General features: G+C 36.7%; 1 protein-coding gene and 1 non-coding gene across 2 annotated transcripts in view; one reads left to right on the top strand and one right to left on the bottom strand.

The window, feature by feature from the left end:
* Positions 1-287: 287 nt before the first annotated feature.
* On the top strand, positions 288-359 carry Trnav-aac. The gene has a single exon. It is a non-coding gene; the product is annotated as a tRNA-Val (tRNA).
* A 451-nt stretch (positions 360-810) lies between these two features.
* Positions 811-21,613, bottom strand: part of LOC5570830 (UHRF1-binding protein 1-like) — a 43,257-nt gene continuing 22,454 nt past the window's right edge. The window contains 12 exon segments of the mRNA XM_021846485.1: positions 811-2,793; positions 3,381-3,824; positions 3,889-4,031; positions 6,141-6,161; positions 7,339-7,453; positions 7,517-8,053; positions 8,116-8,245; positions 8,344-8,503; positions 8,566-9,749; positions 9,807-9,899; positions 13,212-13,675; positions 14,141-15,012. Of these exon segments, the coding sequence (XP_021702177.1) occupies positions 2,619-2,793; positions 3,381-3,824; positions 3,889-4,031; positions 6,141-6,161; positions 7,339-7,453; positions 7,517-8,053; positions 8,116-8,245; positions 8,344-8,503; positions 8,566-9,749; positions 9,807-9,899; positions 13,212-13,675; positions 14,141-15,012 (4,338 nt within the window). The 3' untranslated portion in view covers positions 811-2,618.

The following is a 21,613-nucleotide window of genomic DNA, read 5'->3' as shown; positions in this document are numbered from 1 at the left end:
ATGTATATTAGAGTGTTACTGCCTCTCTGTAGTAGTCATGTCGTCACTTGAGTGAGAACGACACGTTGATAGCCTTCCCACATCTTTACTCTTCCACAATACAGTTGTTGAGGAAGCGATGTAGGTACGATAGACAAACAGTTTCAACACTAAATAAATCGCACTCGCTCTTCCCGCGTGTGTAGTTAACATGAGATGGATGGATATGGGTTATGAAAGGGGTCCGCGTGGTCTGTAAGGATTTGAATTCTAAACTTGTAACCAACTCAGTTATTGGGGCACCAAGTGGCTCGGTAGCTTAGTTGGTAAAGCGCTCGTCTAACATACAACAGTCCTGGGTTCAAATCCCAGCCGAGCACGTGGATTTTTTTTCATAATTTCACCCATAATTTGTCCATCTTTACCACGCGTAATGAGTTGATTAATTTAGAGTTTTACAAATTTTTCGAAGGTCTTATACAAAAAAGTGTCTAAGGGTCGTGGAACGCAGTCGAAAACCGTCACAATTTAGCCTGATACATTTTTCATACCATCCCATACTTGTTCACAAAGGCGAAGTTGAGTATTAGAGGGTTGAGCTTTATCGCTCTGGTATAACCTATAAGGATGAGAAATTTCAAAAATAATAATATATTACGTTTCAATGTAAACAACTTATGAAACGAATGTCAATTAATCTACTGGAGGTGATATTTTTAACAAACAAGAGTGATTTGTTCATTTTCTGGTCTTTTTATTGATTTTGGTGAATGTTTCAATATTTGCAATAATGGTAAATATATGAATCTGGTAAATCTTAGTTGTTTTAACATCCGTCGAACGTTGCATTTATGCAAACAATATACTTTGTCTAATCTTATTTTTACCCTGAATCTAAAATAAACCCATTAAAAGTTAGAACGTGACATCAACAAACCTATGCCAAACTAATTTACAACTAGTATTTCCCAAGAAGGAGACAATATTCTACAATATAAAATGTTTCCATTCACAGAAGCTTCAAGAATAGCATCTCGTTTAGAAAAAGAATTTGATAAAAGAAGTTAGATAACAATAAACTATCTACATGAAATATAAAAATGGCTTTGCTTCTGTTATGTATACGCTAGCACAATAAATAAAGAGTCTTTCGTTTATAACGCCGATGATTTTGTTTGCTCTTAGGGTTTATTTCGCTGACGGTAATAAAGAGTCTGAATGTCTATTTTTTTCAGTTGTACAGATATTTTCATATGATACACTAGCTGATCATTAAACGGTCTTACGTACATTACTTTTGCTCGTATATACGTTAGCTTTACTTTTGATAACTGACCTATAAGACTAAAATTAATATCACATGAAATGACTATTTGCTAACATTGGGAAAAATGTATGATCAAAGTTTTTCACTGGTTAACCTATAAGTTCCATACTATTGCTTTGGGAAGGTTTAGAAAGATTTTGGTGACTATTCATGAAGCAATTTATTGAATAATTGACAGGAAAGAATAGCAGATATTGAACTCGAATATGTCAAAGCCCGATTCTTCTAACATTATTCTGACAACCTAGTCTCATTGCAAAATATAATAGATTATATTTTGAATATTTTCAACTGTACCTTAATTTGAACATTTATAAAATCAAGAATTAGGAGGCGCTAATGTAAAAAAAAATAGGAATGTATTGAAACCGCACACCAAAACCTGTTGCGACAACTGTACGAAGCAGCTTGACCTCTGCTCAATAGATAAATTATATAAATAATGTTGTACATTGCATAATTTCAACTTCCACTCAATTTTATGGAGAAAACAGCATTGTGAGAATCATTTCACATCTGGTTTAAGTATTCAAACATCAATACGAATTAGTGCACGGAAACGGAATTGCCGGATTAATGTACGGTGAAATAACAGTTATAGTGGTTAAGAAAGTTGGTCTGAATGTAAATATGCGTTTTTTATTAATTTTGAATGCTCACAGACAATGTTTCTGCTCAATGCAAGCGTTATTATCCGCAATGAATGGCTGGAATATTGTCTCCATAAAATGTTCCATAGTTTCTGTTTTCTTTATTGATTCTTGAATAGATGATGGTCATATATCGAACGAAACAATCTATAGCACACCAATGAATGAACTGTTCTAAAAATTATGTCACTTTGACGTTGTTTTTTTACTGACTGCTTACTCATACAGGCTTGACGGTGGGTGGTTAGTTCTGTTTCATATGTTTGACGATGCTTTTGTTTTCCTTCACTTCCTAACGTAAGCATTTTTCTTTTGAATTTTAAATTCATTTTCGATTCAGTGACTTGTGTTTTATTACATACATTAGTAATTCAGTTTCTTATGCTATGTTCGGACTAAAATGACTCGTTCCTTTTTGTCATGATTTTTAGTATGAACAAGGCACATAACTCTGTTCAAAATATTTGGTATCAATAATGAAGTTTCTAGCCAATCATAAAGAAGAAACAATAACAGTAGGAAGAAAAGATTCAGCCTTTACGTGTAACAAACATTCCAATCGCGGTGTGCGATACAAACCTAAACCACATACAAAATCTTACGCTTGGTACCCCCTAGAATGGATTTTCGCCACAGCACTGTATGCAGTCCATGCAATTGTGCTATCTTTTACTATCCATTGAATTCATATGTGTGTCGCTCCGAGCCGTTAGTTGATTTTGCAACGATCGAATCGTATCCATCAAGGTTCTTTTCTCCTCCAACAAGGTGCTTACGTCATCCTGGGCCGCTTCGAGATACGTACGAAGCAATTCATTTTCTTGGCGAATTTTAACTCTGAAATGACAAAGGTTTTAAAGGGTGCACGTTTGAAAATCGTTTTCGAAGGAGACTGGCATAGGAAATTTTAAATAGAAAATACAGACAAGTTAGCAATCAAATGCTGTTTTTTTTTATACAAATGGAGTGTCTTCCGACAAACGGCAGATAACCTGAAGTTTTTTTTCTGGAGTAAATTCCTTAAATTTCAGTAATGTTTTAAAAAGTCTCAGTTGATTGTCAAAAATAAGTAACATGGTAAGACAAAAATAAGTAACCGAGTGATTTTGTTTTAAATCAATTCAAAAATGGTGGTATGTTTTGAATGCATAAGACAATTTTAGCGGACACCATAGTACGAGAAAAAAAAATCTAAGGCACGTACGAAATTTCACTCCATTTTCCCCATACAAATTTCAAGCTTCTTTAGACTTTATGTATTCCGCTCAAGCTTTTAAAGTAGCTTTTGGGGGAATGAACTAAATGAAGTTTTAGTGCAATCGTAGAAATTGATTCTAAACTGTTTCACCTTAAGTTGATTGCCAGAATAGAAGTGCTTCTACAAGCGCTGAATAATATTTAACGACAGAAGAAGTAACACTTACTTGTTTGTTTCGGATGCTTTCTCGATACTAATCAACTGTTTTCGCAAGTTCTCGTTATCCATTTTAAGCTGTTGCATCACTAATTGCAGCGAAAGAACTTCTCGATCACGTTCCTTTCTGGAAGCCTGTTCGGAACGTCGCATCGTTGCTGGATGAGCAGTATCTCCTTTGTCCACAGGCTGCAGATAAAATACCCCGGCATCGTCACGTGCGATGAACATACGACCTATTGCCAGATTTATAGGAAGCGTTCCCGGTGATGTTATATTCACTGGTGGGCGATCTTCGATTAGGTTGATTTTCACATTCTCCAACATGACCTCCATTGGAATAGGAGTTGGAATGACCTCATCTTCAGCTAGGTCTCCTAAGCCCACAACGGTGCTCATTGAAAGCTGGAGGTCGATGTTCTTCACTTCTACGTTCAGTTTCCGCTTGAACCAACTGTGAGATAAAAATTTGAAGCATATAAATCACGTATTACACTCTTAGTGATATATTATAGTACCTCAGAATAGATTTCTTGTCCGTGATGTTCAGTGAGTCAGCCGGGAGCGTCAGAATTTCCTCTAACCTAACCGCTACGCAAGGTGGTGCTTCTGGATTATGCGTTGCGACGTTCCATGCTCTACATCTCGCTCCAAACTTGGTCTTAGATACGAAGGCCGATGTCAAGCCGGTTTGATTTGGTGTTATTACCGTTTGATTTTTTTTAAAGCGAAATCACACATTTTTCCCAAACAGACGATGATATTAACGCACACATCACAGTAAAATGTAGTCCAGAAAGAGGGTATAGAAAAGTATGAAGTTAGTTTATGATAAAAATTGTAAGAGATATTTAATGTTGCGTTTAAACCTAGTGACGGATTTGCTAATTGAAGAGAGAAACAGTATGGCATAGTTCACCGGAAAGGAATATACGGAAATTATAAAAATTAAGGCCAACTTAAACAATCATCATAGAGAGAGGCGAAAAGTTTTGTTTTCCGATCGCATAAGAGAGCAGCAATTATATATCTAGTCTAGATGAATTTACCTACTTTAATCGATGAAAAACATGTAAATAGTTGTAATTTGCTTTGAAAGGTGATGTGGTCCTTGAATACAATACTCATGCAGATTATCAACCTACAAAACGCTTGTTTCTTAGTTTCGATGTAGAGCTTTAAACAGTTTGCCACGGCAAAAAATTCTCAAAGGTAGCGAATAGATTCCACTTACATGCTGTTCAGCAATGCGTGTATCGTAGTATAACCTTGAATTTAACCTTTCAATGCTCATGGTGTCAGTAGAACACCATCACTTCTCGACGAATTCAACCTTATTTCAAACTTGTTATTGGAATGACGTTGAGGGTTCATCAGGATATTCAAATAATCTACTTGTTATTTCAATAGTGTAACTATTGATAAACATTCAAATCATAATTAATTTGCAATCAAAAACTTTCTTTACGATTTCAAAAACTTATGTTACCTAAAGGCTAACCAAATTGTGTCTCAGCACATTTTATCTAAAGTATTTCTTTCCATTCAAAACATTGTAATAATTCCTGCTCGGGAAGAGGTTAATGTTCCCTTTAATTTTAATAATTTCTCGCAGTGATAACGCCCCAAAAGTCATTAGTCATTGGTAACCAAATGTGTAGCTCGTTGTTTCTCAGAGAATTAATTGATAAGCATCCAAACCATCATTACTAGGAGAGAGTTATATATAAAATATCTTGTCCACTTATTCATAAGCCCAGAAAGAACGTTCTACACACTTGGTAACAAATGGCTTTTACTGAGTTATCATCAATTATGCGAGATCCATTTTTGCACCAGCAAGAACTTTTCTTTTACCATTCTTTATATTTGCATTTCATTTTTGTGAATGTTTATTTTGATACAAATTCAAGATAAATTTGTATTCGCGAACCAAACACCTTCTAGAAACGAAGTGGTCATAAATATTTAGAATCGAGCTGATAAAGATAATAATGGAATTATAGCTAAATTAAAACAAGATGCAACATTAGGTGCATATGGGCCACATCAAAAAGTAAAATTGCGCTTGAGCCCGATAAATACATTAAAAATGCTACCGTGTAAACTACCCATAAACGCATGTCAGTCCCGTGTTTGCTGGATTTCCTATTCACATGGGACAATTATGCGTTTATGGGCAGTAAAGCTTGTAGTTGAGAATTACTGAAGGTAGTGCTATAGTTATCGTATTGTGTGAATTAGTACAAAAAAAAACTATTGGCAAAAGCTTTTGAGAATTGTTTGATATGTGTTGTAATCATTTTTCTTTCTTTGTTATGACGGTGAAAATGTTGAATGACCATCAGATTGGTAAGCATAAAGACAAATACATGACATGTGTGAAATTTGTGACGACGTTATCACCTGGATTTTGTTGTTTCATAGTTTCATAGACAATCAATCTATACAAGTAAAAAACATTTACATTAACGTAATTTGTGTCATAAAACAATTCAATATAGCAATAGTTGACCGAAACTATTACATTTTGATTCCTAACAATCAACAGCCATGTAGAATTTATATACAGTTTAGAAACAAAAAAAAAGTGAACTCCTTCTAAACTAACAGTCAAAATATATAGGTAGGTATATACAAAGCAACAAAAGGTTGTGCAGAAGGCAACCGATATTTTTCTCTCTTCTGCCAGTCTCGATCTCAAATCTTCCAATAGCACGACTTACGAACTAAAGTACTACTAATAGTGAAGAACAAAAGCAATAAATACCTTCGACTTATGCTGGCCACTCTGTGAATGTGTGAATGCGTGTGTCGTCGGAGAAAGTTCAGTATTATGTTGCAGGCACAGACAGACGCAACCACATCCGCCAGGCGCACCGTGTAAACACATCCGTTCCGTTACAGTTAAGGCACGTTGAGATTGGTGTGGAATTTATACGCAAATCGAGAGTCCGACACGGATGGCATCGATAGTTGTAGTTCGTTTTTTGAATATCACGCACCAATCAGACGACATTCATTGATTATATAGACACGGGATAAGACACACACAGATTACAAAAACGTTCAGCTCATTTAGATTTTTAACGGGTTTTGCCATTTGTTTGTTCATCGTTGTTTGGGTTGTAATGATTATAGTTGTTTTCCAGCAATACAAGCGTATTTTGCAAAATGTAATCAAACAAATGCATTCAAATTGGTTGCACGTGATCGAAGACGATTGACATTGTTTGCGTTTTAGTGATTAGTTATTAAGTATTTGTTTTAAGTAGAAGATAGAGAAAGCATGCAAAAAAAGAATAAGTATGATTGCAACACATTAACAAGTTTGTATTATAAGAGATATTATATTTTTTGCTTGACTTGAATATTAATGTTTGCAGTCTGTATACAATGATTTTATATAATAGAGTCAGTATTAAATGCTATTGACATTCAACCAAGATTTCATATGAGCTTGACCATGCCAGATTGGAATAAATTTGCTCGATTGTACAAAAAATGTGCAAGATAATATTATTTTTGTCTACATACGAAATCTTTATATTGATGCTACTGATACAAATTTATTGTGAATGCTGGATAATAATAGACGAATAGAGATAAATGAGAAAACGTGGGAATATGTACAAAGACTATAACTGAAGTAAATCGGATAAAGTATGAATCATATCTCATTTGCCGTTAATGATTTAGAATTAATTAATTAACAAACGTATCTCTTGTTGAGAAGAAACAAATTGTGATTGTTAATATTTTAAGTTATCAAGCAAATCACAATCGGAGTACTTTTAAAATACTGGAAAATTAGGTAATGGAGCGCAAACGCATATTTAAAATAAATTAATAATAAACAGTTGGAAGAAACGAATAACCAAACAAATAACAAACTCAAACAGGTGATGAGCTCCAGATTCTATTGTATATTGCGATACATTGTGTTTATGCCTAACTCTAGAACATACCTGAAATTCATCCCACGGAATAGACCCGCATTCGTCACAACTAACAGCAGATACTTGCAGTCTAATGGATGAGATATTGCCCACGTTCTGGCGAATAACTTCAACCATGGTTAACCTAATGCCACCAAGAAATCCATCATAATTGCGATTGAATAGTTTCAGTTAGTATGTATCTCACCTAAACGTAACCATCGAGACCAGATCCCTTCGGCGCAGGCTGCTGGCTTCAGACGGTTCGGACGGTGACGACATGTTTGTCAGATAAGGATCCTCGCAAACTTCGCTAGCCACTTCAATCGGGGCCACTTTCATATTGCTATCGTTGTTGAATGGGTTGAGCTTAAACATTACATCCATACAATCAGCTGTCTTCTCCGAATCCCCTAACAGTATGAAGTAATTCTCTGAATCGGAACTGAGATCTGACTGAACCGATAGCGTATCGCTAATGTCGTCTGACGTGTTGGTTTTTAGAGCCGAATCGATGGACGTCATAAAATTGGAAAACCCCTTTTTCACCGAGCTCAATCCGGAGTTGATCTCCTTAGAAAAAGATGTAGAATCCGTTCCCGAGCTGCGGCTTTTGGATTGGGAAGGTATTTGCTGTGGCTGTTGTGGTTTTATAGCTGCAACTGAGGATGATGACGGCGTTTCAGCAGATACAACTCCAGACGTCGACGACGTCGTTGGAACACTTTGAATTTGAACATTGTGTCTGTGGATATTAGAGAGTTTGTTGACGTTCTTCAGCACTTTATTAGTTAATAGTTATCATACCCGTGGGTGTTTGGTATAGGATGAAGTTGAACCTCCACCGGTGCTTCAGTTGTTATGGGTGAAGGACAATCAGTGCTACTGAAGATGTTCGAATTTCTAGTTTGGTCCATCGAGTTTGGCCAGCCAGAACCTAAGACCACAAATTACAGTTAAATGAGAACATATGAGAATATTAGATGCCACTTGTCTACTATCGAAGGAATGCTGTCACGCATTACACTACTCTACCATTAGTAAGAAGATCATCACCTAAACTAGCGGAATCGGGTAGAACGCTTTCTCCGTCCCCACCACTCGACTCTTTGCCTGGGGTTTGCGAAGGCATCACAAGTGAAACTTCCACTTGTGGTATAACACAGCCAACAATGATCGAGTTTTCTACGTTTGCCTGAAAATATTACCAAAGATATTTGAATTTCTAAAGCTCAATACTCAGATAATATGTATTACCGCTCGGAGGATTCTTTTCGAATCCAACGACAGGAATGTTGCCAGTTCAGTCAGTTCCTCGGCTAAGCGTAGAAGGAACAGATACTGATAATGATCAATTTGAACACTAACTAAATTTGAAACATGCGCTATCACGTGCAGATCAGCCATTGTTGATGCATCATCTGCAGCACTATCTACGGGGACTCTAGGTAAAGTTGACGACTGATGGTTAGCATTTTCTTTCCCTAAATCTGATACTTTCTTTTTCACATTATCGCCGATCAACGGTGGATGACAAAGGGAGCTACGATTAGACGAACTAGTATCGGTACTCTCCTGACGATACTGTTGCTGATGATTGCCATTCGAATTATTTAAGTCTAATAATGATTGTTTGAGGCCGATAACTGATAAGATAATGCTCTCATGGGATGCTGTCGAATCTGGACGATTTGTGGACTCTGGTGGGTTTGGTCTCTGTTCAGGTATCAAGTCATTAGGTAACATATCAATATCCGATCGGCCATGCAACCATATGGTTACGGGAACCGCATCAACAAACGGTATTGCTCGACTCGGACCCACTGATCGCGCTCCATAGAAGTCCACCCACACTGGATCTAATTTCAAGCACCAAACATCTCTTGGTTCGCTCCACATGGCATACCGTGTAAGATTGCTAAAAGCAGATTGCATTTGTGGTGAAAGAGGCTGTCCGGATGTAGTGATGTCATTAGCTGCCATGTGCGAAAGAATTCTATCCGTGACGATGCTCAAGTCTCCAGGTTTCGATGGAAACCCCGACCCAAACACTAAACTACCTTCCTGGAGCGAAGAAATCGCTTGTGCTAAATCAGCTCGTGAAGCGCCCATTTCTCGGATGTTTGTTAGGGCGCATCGTGCCACTTGCACATGCATGGCTTTGGGGCGATCTCTTTGCTGGGGATCACCCGGCGATGCTTCAAAGATGACCCTAGGCAAAATGACTTCAACTTTGACATCCATGTACATCAGGTTCGGCTGTGGTTCTGAATGCGCTCCCGAGGACGGAGTGGAAGGAGAGCTCAAACTACTCGTAACATTATTTGTACGAAGGAGACTTTCGTGAAGATTAAGAACAAACGAACTAAGCCATAGGCAGCTGTCCAGATCAAAACTAACTTGCACTGGATTGATGTGGACGAATGCTTTCGACGGAGGCACTGCAATTTGTTTTAAGCGTTGTATAAAAGCTTACGACAATATTACACACTACTTACATGGAAACACAAAATCACCTGGATAGTAGAAGTAAGTGAACTCTGCATGAAGTGTTGGCATGTCCGGTGGTAATGAAGAACGGTCTCTGTCGCCTGGAAACAATAATTTGTACATGTGAACGTTACTCAAGAAAAATTTGCACATAGAAGTGGATCTTCGAACAGAGAATATGCATTTTTAATGAACATGCTTTGACCTATCACGTAGCTTTCGTTTTTGACATTTTTCGTTTTACTTTATGGCTGAGAATTAATAAATGAAATAAAAACTTCTTTTTTATACTTGACAAGGTTTTGAAGACAATCAATGAGTGAAAGAACTACCTATTAGAAAAGACACATCAGCTAAGGCTAAGGGTCATGGCGAGCATTCGGTATGTATGTCTATGACTGATTCTAATCTAATAGGGGCACTAGAAGACCACGCGGACAATTTCGAAACAAATTATTTTTATACATCGGTCTTACGATCCGAAAGGCTCAGCTATGCTGCAAAGTCATTTTATAAGCTATTCATTAATACTGTTTAATTGTTCATAATTCTAACAAAACTAAATAATTAACTCATTACTCATCACTGTTCCTATATTTTCTTTTTCTCTCCTTCTTATCTGTTGCATGATTATGAGCATCACTAATATAATGCATGAGCATGCACAATAAGAATAATTTCAGGATTGAAAGCAGTACATGGATATCTGGATAGAATAGCTTCGAAAAGGGTGCTCAATATAGAATATTTCTGGTCAGGGAAGTATTATCATCAAGGGTATGTAATTTTTTTTTATTATTAACTCCTAGATCACACAAACAAATGAACTAATAATATCAAATATTTTTATATAAATCAGCATCGTCAATCAGTGCAAAAACAGATAAAGTTTGTAAAGTTATCACCATCGATTGAATTGCGCTCTTTATAGTAATGTTCAATCAGTATCAAAATCTTCTAAAGCGTCGCATCGTGCCATCAGCAGCCAGGGATGGGAAATGTACTGTAGCAAACATTTACCACCTCGACATTCACATTTTTCTACACGACCATCAAAATCCAAAGCAAACCATGACCGTTCAAAACAAAAAAATGTCACGGCTCTTCAAAACTGTAATCTTCTTCTTCCTAACGTTTTTTCAAATCCGAATGCGAAGTGACACGATGGTGACGATGGTCAGATCCGAGCACAGTGGTGACACGATTTTTCCGGTTTTCAGGGTTTTGCATTTTTGCTCGATAAAGGCTGAATTTGTTTATACGTATCGCTACGAAATTATTGTGCTCTTGCTATTAGCGCTAATAGATTTCAATTGGTTGAAAACACAAGCGAAATATTAGCAATTGAATTATTAAACATTTTTTCCAATCATTCACCTCGAGATGGCTGCCCGAAAACGACCATAGTAAAGAGACAAAAACAGTCAAGCAGTGTGTGAACCGTTGGCAGCGCAACGCCTGATGGTATTGATGCTGCTGCTGCTTTGTGTTTTGGTTGACTGGCAGAATCGATTAACTGTTGTAAATAGTGATCACAGTTCCCAAGCCTGTCAGCAGCCCTTAGCATCACTCTCATATTGTTATTATTTTGTTGTTTATAAAATTTCTAGAAAGCGATCAGCATATTCTTTCTTACTTGTACAATTGCCGATCTTTTTTAAATTTTAATAAGTCAAATCAAACTTCAAAACTCAAATTAAATTGCTTTCAGCACATTTACATTTTGCAGCATTAATCGCATTACTGTGTCAAGTCTTCTCCAATTCCCTATACCATACCCCAATCTTTCTTATCCTTTCCGATGGTGTTCAAGTGGTCCGCATAGACTATTACGGCCATTACCTATCCCTTCCCCCGGCTTTGGACTGACTTGCGCTCTCATTGCCCCACCAAACGCTGCAAAATGAAAATGAAAACGATAGTACTAGGAAATATTTTTCATACCAATTTTTACAAAAAAAAATATATGCCCAAATTAAAAAACAAAAATCGCGGCCTTGATTCGAATCATAAACGTTGGAAGCAGAAAGCACACGATTTACTCACTCGTCCATCAACACTCCGAGAAATCACTTAATTAAAGCCAATGAAGGTTTCGTTCTTGACATGATTTGTCTTAGTTATATACCACGACTTAGGTTATAGTTGGTTGCACATCAGTAGAAACGGAACAAATGGATGTTGAATGTTGAACTACGAAGGCTTACATTTACGTGAATCGCAAGTCAGTTCTATATGCATTTTTAAGGTTACGGTTAAACAGTTAAAATCCTATCTATGTATGACCTGCTACACGATTTGTTCGATAAAATTGTGAGAAACTGTCATATCAAAAATAAAATATTGCTCATTTTTGCGGTAAAGTATAAAATTTGCTGTCCATTAGTTACAAACAATTCGTAAAAGCGCCAAAAAGATTGAAATTTTTCAACTCCGCAAGATTTTTTATCAACTTTCTCAAAGCTTATTTTTTTACAGAAAGGTACGACTGACTTGCTATTCCCGACAGTACACTGATTGAAAAGATTAAAGAATATGTAAAATAATTCGTAAGAATCCCGAAAGAATTATATATTTTTATGGTAATGATTATCTATTTGCATAGAGTCAGTGTTCCCTTAGTAGACAGTCCCATATAGTCGCACTAGTGGCTTTTTGCGGCCGTATCGCTAAAAATCGTTTCAAAATATTTTTTGACATGAAGGTCAGGAGCTATTTATCTTAGTACCATTGATACACAGCTTGATTTTGTTCAAAAAATGATCGAAATAATTAGTTTTGCTTGAAATTTTAGCTCCGTTGCACCTATAGTAAACCTATTGTACCTATAGTAGCACTACTGAGAGAAACAATTTTTCATTCTACGAAATTATTGATGAATTAAGAACTTTTTTATTTCAAACGAAAGCTTTTCCACACTTTAAAGGAAAAATATAGAAGTTTTGTAAAAATACGGTTTTGATTTGTATTTTACCAACGCCGTGATGCTAGTGCTACTATAGGAACAGACATTAGAAATAGTGCTACTATAGGCATAAGCGATAAATAATACATACATATGAGTTTTCGTAGTTTTCATATTTTTCCTACAAATCCAAGATAAAAAGCTTTTAGATGATTTAAAAATAATGACGCTTGCGATATTTTTCAATTTTATACGAATATTTGTTCCTAGCTATGCGGCTATTGGTACATCGACCCTACACGAAAAAATTAAAAACGAACAGCTATGAAATTGTGTGAGTGGATAGATTGAAATACCTTTTTTCCTTTTGCTTAGTGCTGTTTGCATGTTATTTTAGTAAATCACAGTGTGCAAATAAAAATAAAAGAAAGCGTCAATTCATTTTTCGCAAAAAACATCTCCCACAACTTCTGTAACAAAAAAAAGCGTCCCGCCGAACTCAACTTACCGGTAATGAATTCCTTTGGCATTTGCTTATTTCCGGAAGTGGTCACGCGGTAAAGGGAAAATTCTTCCATCTTCATGATCACACACGCGCACATTAGTTTGGCAAGGTTATCCAGGACGTGTTTTTTCATCGGCGATGTGGACGCCGACTGAGATCCCGGCGTATTAGGAGTGTTAACTCCTGTGTTAGTTCCGGTTTGCGTACCTCCTCCGGACGGTGGATTTCGTTGTGTTTGCTGACCAGTAGCTCCCTGTGCTTGTTGACCGAGATTGGTTGTTCTTAAAGTACAAAATAACAGTAAGGTGTCATTCGATAAAGTATAAAACTCTACAAGTAACAATTACCTCTCTAAACTGGGATGCGTAGGTATCCTGTTTGGTTGACACATATTAAGTATCGATTCGCGAAAGGTGTTCAAAGATTGTTCAAGCCATAGGGCAGGAGGAATGCTTGCTTGTTTGTATCTGTTCATGAAAGAAAAAAGTAACAGTAAAGTGGATTTTTCTTCTAAATCTTTACTAGTGTTTCACAACCTTGTACATAAAAGCCAAATTTGAAAATCTATCTCCCTTTTATTTTTAACTTAGGACCCCAACTGTGAAATTTTTAACAAAATCGATGAAATCTAAGCATATGCTCAACAATCTAAATGTATAGGAAAAACAGTCCAAGTGTATTGTGCTTATTCTGCGCGGCGTGTGAGTCGAGACGAGTCGCTCTCACCGCGAGTGACGTGAGACGACTAATGCTAATCAAATGGGAGCAAGTCGACAATTGTCCCCTCATTCGACTCGTCCCACCTCACACGCCGCGCAGATATGTAAAACTGGGTTTTAGGACAACGGATTTAAAGAAAAAAAAAAACGTCGAAAATAATATTGGCTTTTACACATAAGGGTGGTCCATCATAACCCCCAAGCTATACTTACTTTGGCCAATGAGTACGATCCGCTTTCGCCAAGTGATATGGATAGTAATCGATTTGGAAACCTTGCACGGAAATCTGCAAAGCACCTCCGTCTTTCAAATTGGGATGACTGGACCTGCCGACACCAGCGTCATCGCAAAGATGCAAATCTATTCGTTGGCTGAAGAAATGGTACGAGGTTTCACGAACATCGTACACGTTGAAATACCTTTGAGCTGCTGTTAATTGCTGTGGGTCCTGTATTCGCGTAGACTGTGCCAGCTGGGCTTGATATTCTGGAAGCGTTTCCAGTTTTCTTTGGGCCTTGGCCCTTTGAACCACATTGGTGGATGCCTTGATCAATCCCGTCAACGAGTCTACAAAGTGGAGAGCTGCCTTCAGCTGCGAGTCAGTCAGAACCCACAACAGATCATCCAAAATTAAAACTAATCTGCTTGCTACTATACTGCAGTCGGACAGTTTCTTCTTAATAGTAATCCTACAGCGAGCTTCATTAGTGAGCAACCGCAATGGCGTCAGACTTTGATCCTGCGTAGAGCTAGCTTCGATACGAACCGTTTGCCACGACAGTTCCTTGAATATTAGTATAAGCCCCCGATTGGGATCCTTTAGCCTAGTGACCCGAAGGTCACCAAGTAGCCACTTGGGTGTGCGTGATTCTACTCGTATTCGTGACATCTGCACCGACGCCGTAAAGGCGGGACTCTTCAGATTCACATTCACCGTGTTAACAACTATCGTTATGCCGTCGATAACTTTATGGATGAAGCTGTACTTTCCTTGAGGTACCGAAAGGCTGGAGAAACCTGCTGTCGGGGTTCCACTCCGTGCAATTTCACATGTTTCTACCGTTATGTTGACTTCGTCAAGGGTCTGAAAAGAACACAGTAATTAAGCGGTGTTATTATTTTTTATAATTATAAAGAGTATGTACAAAATAAGTGAACGATACAAAACAAATATATGTCTCCAAGCAGTTTTTATTCCAACAGATTATGCATAAGTAGGGTATAAGCACCGGTTTTTGGCTATACGCCAGTCATAGCCATAGTGGATACACCGTTTCTCATAGCCAATCAGTATTAAATTTTTGGTGTTCAGTTGATCACATTTACATAATAGAGATACATTCATTTACTCATCCGAATTAATTCAATACATAAGACAAATATTAATCAAATTATCAATCACACATATCTATGGTTGCTATTCCGTGATTGACCAAGGTCAGTGAAAATGCACAGAGAATCAACTAGAAGATCGACTGGGATTGACCACAATCTTCTTCAGTGTGCATAATTCAGTGCCTCTATTTTTGCAGGGTCAATAACGGCGCCGGCCACGTTCTTGCAGTCAGGTGGGATTGGAGGAAGGAATGTTAGTGTGTAATCTTTGCTATTTGGAGACCGTGTTTGCCTCTGCATCTCCACAAAGGTTACGGGAAGGGATGTTTGTTAATGGGAAGGATCGTTGGGTCACAGAATTCACTTTGATGAGCGATTAGACCAGTGGTCCTCAGCCTAAATGGTTGTGCGGGCCACCCTTTTGCTCTTAAAACACGTCGCGGGCCACTAGATGTAAACATATAAGTTCGACCAAAACGACTCGCTTAGAATTACTTTCGACCAAGAAAATTCGATTGGCACGACTCATTAAAACAAGTTTTTCGACATTTGTTACTTAACTTGAACGATTGGGGTCGATTTGAAACGAGAATCGACAACACTTACTTGTAAGTGTAGAACTAGCCCTCGTGCGTTAAAATACACTCTAATAAAGATTTAAAAAAAAAAAAAAAGACAACACTTACTTAAATTTCGTGCCAAATGAACCAGCCTCTGATTGGTCCGCCAGACAGCGTTACCATCAATGATTATTGTACGATAGCTTCAGCACCTTCTGTGTTCAGCTTTTTTTCTCTCCTTTTCAATTTTCAATGATGTGTACCAGTTTTCTGGCAACACAAGGATCATACAAGAGAAGAAGAGAACTAATAAGAAGCCAGGTGTCACATCTTGTTTTAGGGGTCGGTGATTTCCGGAATTTGCGTGCTTATTATGTCTGGCAGTTACTAGCGATTTCTTTCATCTTTCCAAATAACACTGAGGTCCCTGGATTCTCAAGAGTTCATCCTTCGTGCAAAGATAAATGTCAAAAATTATAGGATTTCCGAAAATGAGAGATAAGGCGAGTGTATTATTTAAAGATGAGGATGGATTTGATAAATCTTCAATATTATAAACATTTTTAATACAATAATTGTAACATTAGAATAATGACAACAATTAACCTCCATAGAAGAAAAAAAAAACCTTAGCCGAATGAAAACTATGACTTCAGCGTTATTTTAGAATTAAAATAAAAAATACTTAGAAAAATCGCTTTTTTACTTGAACTTTGAAAACTGCGCTACTGGAACGTTGAAAACTTTGGTGTTTTAAAGAAACGATGATATCAGACTTGAAGAAACAATGGATTATCAAACAAACAAAGGAATAAGAAATTGAAATTGTTTTCCTTCGTTTCTTGATAACCATTGCATGAGGAAGAGAAAATCTGGAAAATTATCGAATGGCTTACTTTGCCAGATATTGCAGAAGATATCTAGTTATCTAAGATAACTTCTGAAATCACAAGATGCGAGCCGCACAACTCCAATATTCAAAATCACTCCGCGGGCCGCACAAAACCTTCCTGAGGGCCGCATGCGGCCCGCGGGCCGCAGTTTGGTGACCACTGGATTAGACCATGATAAAGAATTATGTGTGAGATATAAATGCTTATAAATATAATATTTTTCGTGAATATGAAAAATTTCCAAGTGGAAGAAAATTAATACCGACACTTGAAATGACGAACCACTCAAAGTTTATTGCACAATACATAAACACAACATTCCTTCTGCTGTCAGGAGAAAGCGTGTATTATCGTGTTTGAAAAGAAGAGCAAAATTAACTCGATTGATTGGACCATTTTAGAACACTCTTATGCCGACACTCACAAAGACGAACCATTCATAGTTTGCTGAATAATCATATTCATATAACATTCTCACCGTTGTAACGATGAAAATTTGTAGTCATACATATTTCACAGATATGAAATAAAAGCATGGAACGTGCTCACCAATTTATTCTCCATCCTTGACTGAGCAGCCACGAATCACCTTCAGCTTTGGTTTCGCGAATCACTGGTCAGTACAACGCGCGAAAGGCCGATAGCTTGGGGAGGTGGTCGAAATAGTTGAAATTTGGCGTGACATAATTTGTGTACCATCCCAAAGAAAAAAAAATCACTCCGATTGCGCGCCGAAAAAACGATCCCGATGGCTTGGGCCTTCACAACACACTGCCCAGCAAAAGAAGCGCGAACCGATCCACGAACGAAAAGAAAAAAAAAATCACCCCGAATGCACGCCTAAAAACGATCCCGATGGCTTAGGCCTTCACAACACACTGCTCAGCAAAAGAAGCGCAAACCGAGCCACGAACGAAAAGAAAAAAAAAAAACACTTCGATTGCGCGCCGAAAAAACGATCCCGATAGCTTGGGCCTTCACAACATACCGTCGGACGGGGCTACTTTGGACACTCACCTTTTGTATTTATTTGCAGCGTAAATATTAATCTGAGCAATTTTGTGTCTTCAGCACTTTTATTAACCAATATATGCTCTACCACTAGGCATGTTCCCGCGGATACGATCCGGTAGGGAATAATTACTACGAAGAGAGATACGTTCGAGTTCACGATTTATTTCAGAATGTTTGTACAACGTCATGGTGTCATATTTATACTCCGCTCTTCCCTATTGAACTTGTATAGAATTTTCCAGAAGTGTATTGTTGTATACAATAATCTGTTGCAAGGTAACTGTTATACAATTGATAGATTGAATCTTCTGGAACTGTCAGACAATGATACAATGCAAAAGATAAACAATAACAATGTTTGTTGTGATCTGGAATGATCGATGGGTAAGTTGATTACTTTGTGTTTTAATTATGTTAAATTTACTGTTTGTTTCGTTTCAGGAATGATGAATGATTGGAATGCTAATCTGGTAAGTATGCAGTGCTGCTAGTTTAGTGAATATTGCGTGTTTGTGGCCGGCAGCATGAGGAATGCTGCGTCCACTGGTGCGGTGCTTGGATGAAGTACCCCGGTGGCTTGCTGCTGGCCTGAACAAGGCATGAAAATTTTTTGGAACAACATCAACAATAAAAGGATAAACAAGAAAACATTTCAAAAAAGTCAGAATAAATATTCACAAGGTATAAAACATTGCCTATGCAAACATTGTTTGAATTTTTCCCATGCCGTGGGAAGTTATTGAGACCATCACAAAACTATCGAATCGTCATGTTTCATAAAAATTTTGTGAACAAAAACAACTTAAAATTGTTGTTTTGTTAAAATAAATGATCAAAGGTCTTATTTTTACGACTTTTATTTTATTATAATGTTTTGGTTTGTGTATTTTACATCATAAAAAAATATATGTTTGAAAAAGTGAATAGACATGAAACACACATATTTAAATACGTACCAATGACAAGTTCACAACATAATCTCTAAAAAAATATTTTCCGTCATATTTTTTTGCAGTACAAAACAATTGCATCCTTTAATTTCTAAAATAAACTACTCTTAAGCCAGCTCTAAACTGCTAAGAAGCTAAAAGCATATTACAAAAGCAAACTTTTACTTCTTTACGATCTTGCAAAACTTTACTTCATAGATTGCGATTTAATGAAAATTACTTTTTAGTTACAGGTATTAATATGATTCTTCTACTTATCGTTCATATAACAGTAAGAACAGAAAAAAACAGTTTTTGTACATAACTTATTAATCATCTCAGTCCCTGGGCTTTGGATTATATTTTCCAGGAAGCGATGGGTTTTGATAATTGATCGCTGTCGTTAGTAGTTTTGATTAGATATTGGGTAAATTTCAAAGCAATGGCAACCTTTTTATTACAAAATTTAGATATTATCTTCTGACCTAAAGATTCTGGTTAAACTACTGCATAGTACGGCTATCACTCATCAAAATTACTTTAACTTCGGTAAAATATAATTTCAAGCTGGCGAGAAGATAACAAACTGAGGGTGGGTTAGGAGCACAATCAGACCCTTGAATGTGCAATGTGGGGTAGTAATTGGGAATGAAATTGACGGTCTGTAATCTTCTACAAGGTTTTCGAAACCCAACAGGGCGCGTGCACCGGGTTGCGGATAGGAGCAAAGGGAGATCAATAGCATCTACCTAAAATAATAGAGCAAGAAGCCGTTCCATGATAAGGTAATGTTTAGCCATCTTCTATGGTGTTCTAGTACTATAAAGTTCTTCACTCACTGGGAATTCTGGCTTTGATAATATCAATAGTGATAAAAACATAAAATAATACCTAATAATTAACAAGTACAATGTAGCTTCACTGTAGTAATAAATAAAATAAAATAAATTTTCTATACTTGACAACGTGTTGAAGACAATCAATGAGTGAAAGAACTGCCTATTAGAAAAGCCACACCAGCTAAGTCTATACATATACTAATGTTGGTCATAGGGTCATGGCGAACATTCGATATGTATGTCTATGACTGATTCTTATGTAACAGGGGCACTAGTAGACAACGCGGACAATTTTTAAACAAATTTTTATACATCGGTCTTACGATCGGAAAGGCTCAGCTATGCTGTAAAATAATTCTTTTGAAGCTACATTGTTGAATTCTTTAACAAAATTACATAATCAACTCATTACTAATCACTGTCCCTATATTCTCTCTTTCTCACATTCTTATCTGTTGCATGATTATAATCATTACTAATATTATGCATGAGCATGCACAATAAAAATTATTTCAGGATTGTAAGCAGTACATGGATAACTGGACAGAATAGCTTCGAAAAGGGTGCTTAAAACTAGGAAAATCCTGGTCAGGGAAGTATTATCATCAAGAGTAAGTTACAATTCTTCACTATTAACTGCTAAATCACACAAACAAATGAACTAATAATATCAAATATCTTTATATAAATCAGAACTATTTCAGTACATGATAAAAACAGATAAAGTTTGTAAAGTTGTTACCAAAAACTTTTAAAGCGTAGTAAGAGCAGTCCTTAGCATCACTCTTATATTGTTCTTATTTTGTTGTTTATAAAATTTATAAAAAACGACCAGCCCATTCTTCCTTACTTGTACAATTGCCAGTCTATTTCAAATTTTATTAAGCAAATCAAATTTCAAAACTCAAATTAAGTTGCTATCAGCACATTTACATTTTGCAGCATTAATCGCAATATTGTGTCAAGTCTCATCAAATTCCCTATACCCTACCCCAACCCTCCCATTTCTATCCGATAGTGTTCAAGCGATCCGCATAGACTATTACGGCCATTACCTATCCCTGTCCAAGGCTTTGGACTGACTTGCATTCTCATTGCCCCACCAAACGCTTCAAAATGAAAATGAAATAACTAATTATTCATCTCAGTATCTAGTAAATACATCGTTCGTTTATGTTAACTTTAAAATCAAGCATTCTTAACTGATAGTTCCGTTTAGGAGGAAATTAAAAGTTTAAGATTCATACTGCAAACTGAAAATAGTGAATAGCATGTTTGTTATATATGTGTTATTGTTTCGAGCTTCACAATGTTCTAAATTATTTTCATCAATGAAAAAAATTGATAATACAGTCGCCTCTCCACAGCTCGATATCGAAGGTACCATCGTGATAGGGAGAAATCGAGACAAAGAACATTTTTTTAATGAACACCTGATTGAAAATCACTCCGGTACTAGGAAAATAATAAAGAAACAAACTTCATTTCGAGTTTCCAAATTGTTCTGAATCACTTAAATCTGTTCTAGCAACCTTTGATAATGTTCATATCGATATATGGAGAGACAATTGGGAACAAAAATCAACAGGAACACATCGAGATATGGAGATATCGAGATAAGGAGAGAGAAATCGTATGCAAAATGAAGGGACCGAAGCAGTCATAGACATAGGGAGAGATATCGAGATATAAAACATCGAGATGTGGAGAGTCGACTGTAAAACAATTCTGATAATACATTTTTGAACTGTTTAGTCGGGTGGTATTTACAGAAATGAAATTACCTGAGAATTCCAGGAGATTTGAAAAAATATTAGCTAAATGTTTGAACTACAGCAATCACATTTTGATTTTCTAAAATTTCTAAGAGAAATTTTTTAGGTCGATTTTTTTGAGGAATTCTTGGAAAAGTTCATAGAAAAATTAATCGGAATAAGGCCTGAGGAAATTTTTGGAGCAATTTCTGAAAGTAATCGTGGATGATTTTTTTTTATAGAATCCATATGAAAAATGAAAAAAAAAACCGGCGTAGGAATTATTGTAGGATTTCTAGCAAAAATATCGAAACTACGGAATGAACCTTTGTTCAAAGAAGGAATATGTGGCAAATCTCCA

This window comes from Aedes aegypti, chromosome 2 (genome assembly GCF_002204515.2).
Source record: "Aedes aegypti strain LVP_AGWG chromosome 2, AaegL5.0 Primary Assembly, whole genome shotgun sequence".
In the NCBI taxonomy this organism is placed as follows: domain Eukaryota; kingdom Metazoa; phylum Arthropoda; class Insecta; order Diptera; family Culicidae; genus Aedes; species Aedes aegypti.
Note: the sequence above shows the minus strand (reverse complement) of the source record. Positions and strands in the feature narration are given on the sequence as shown.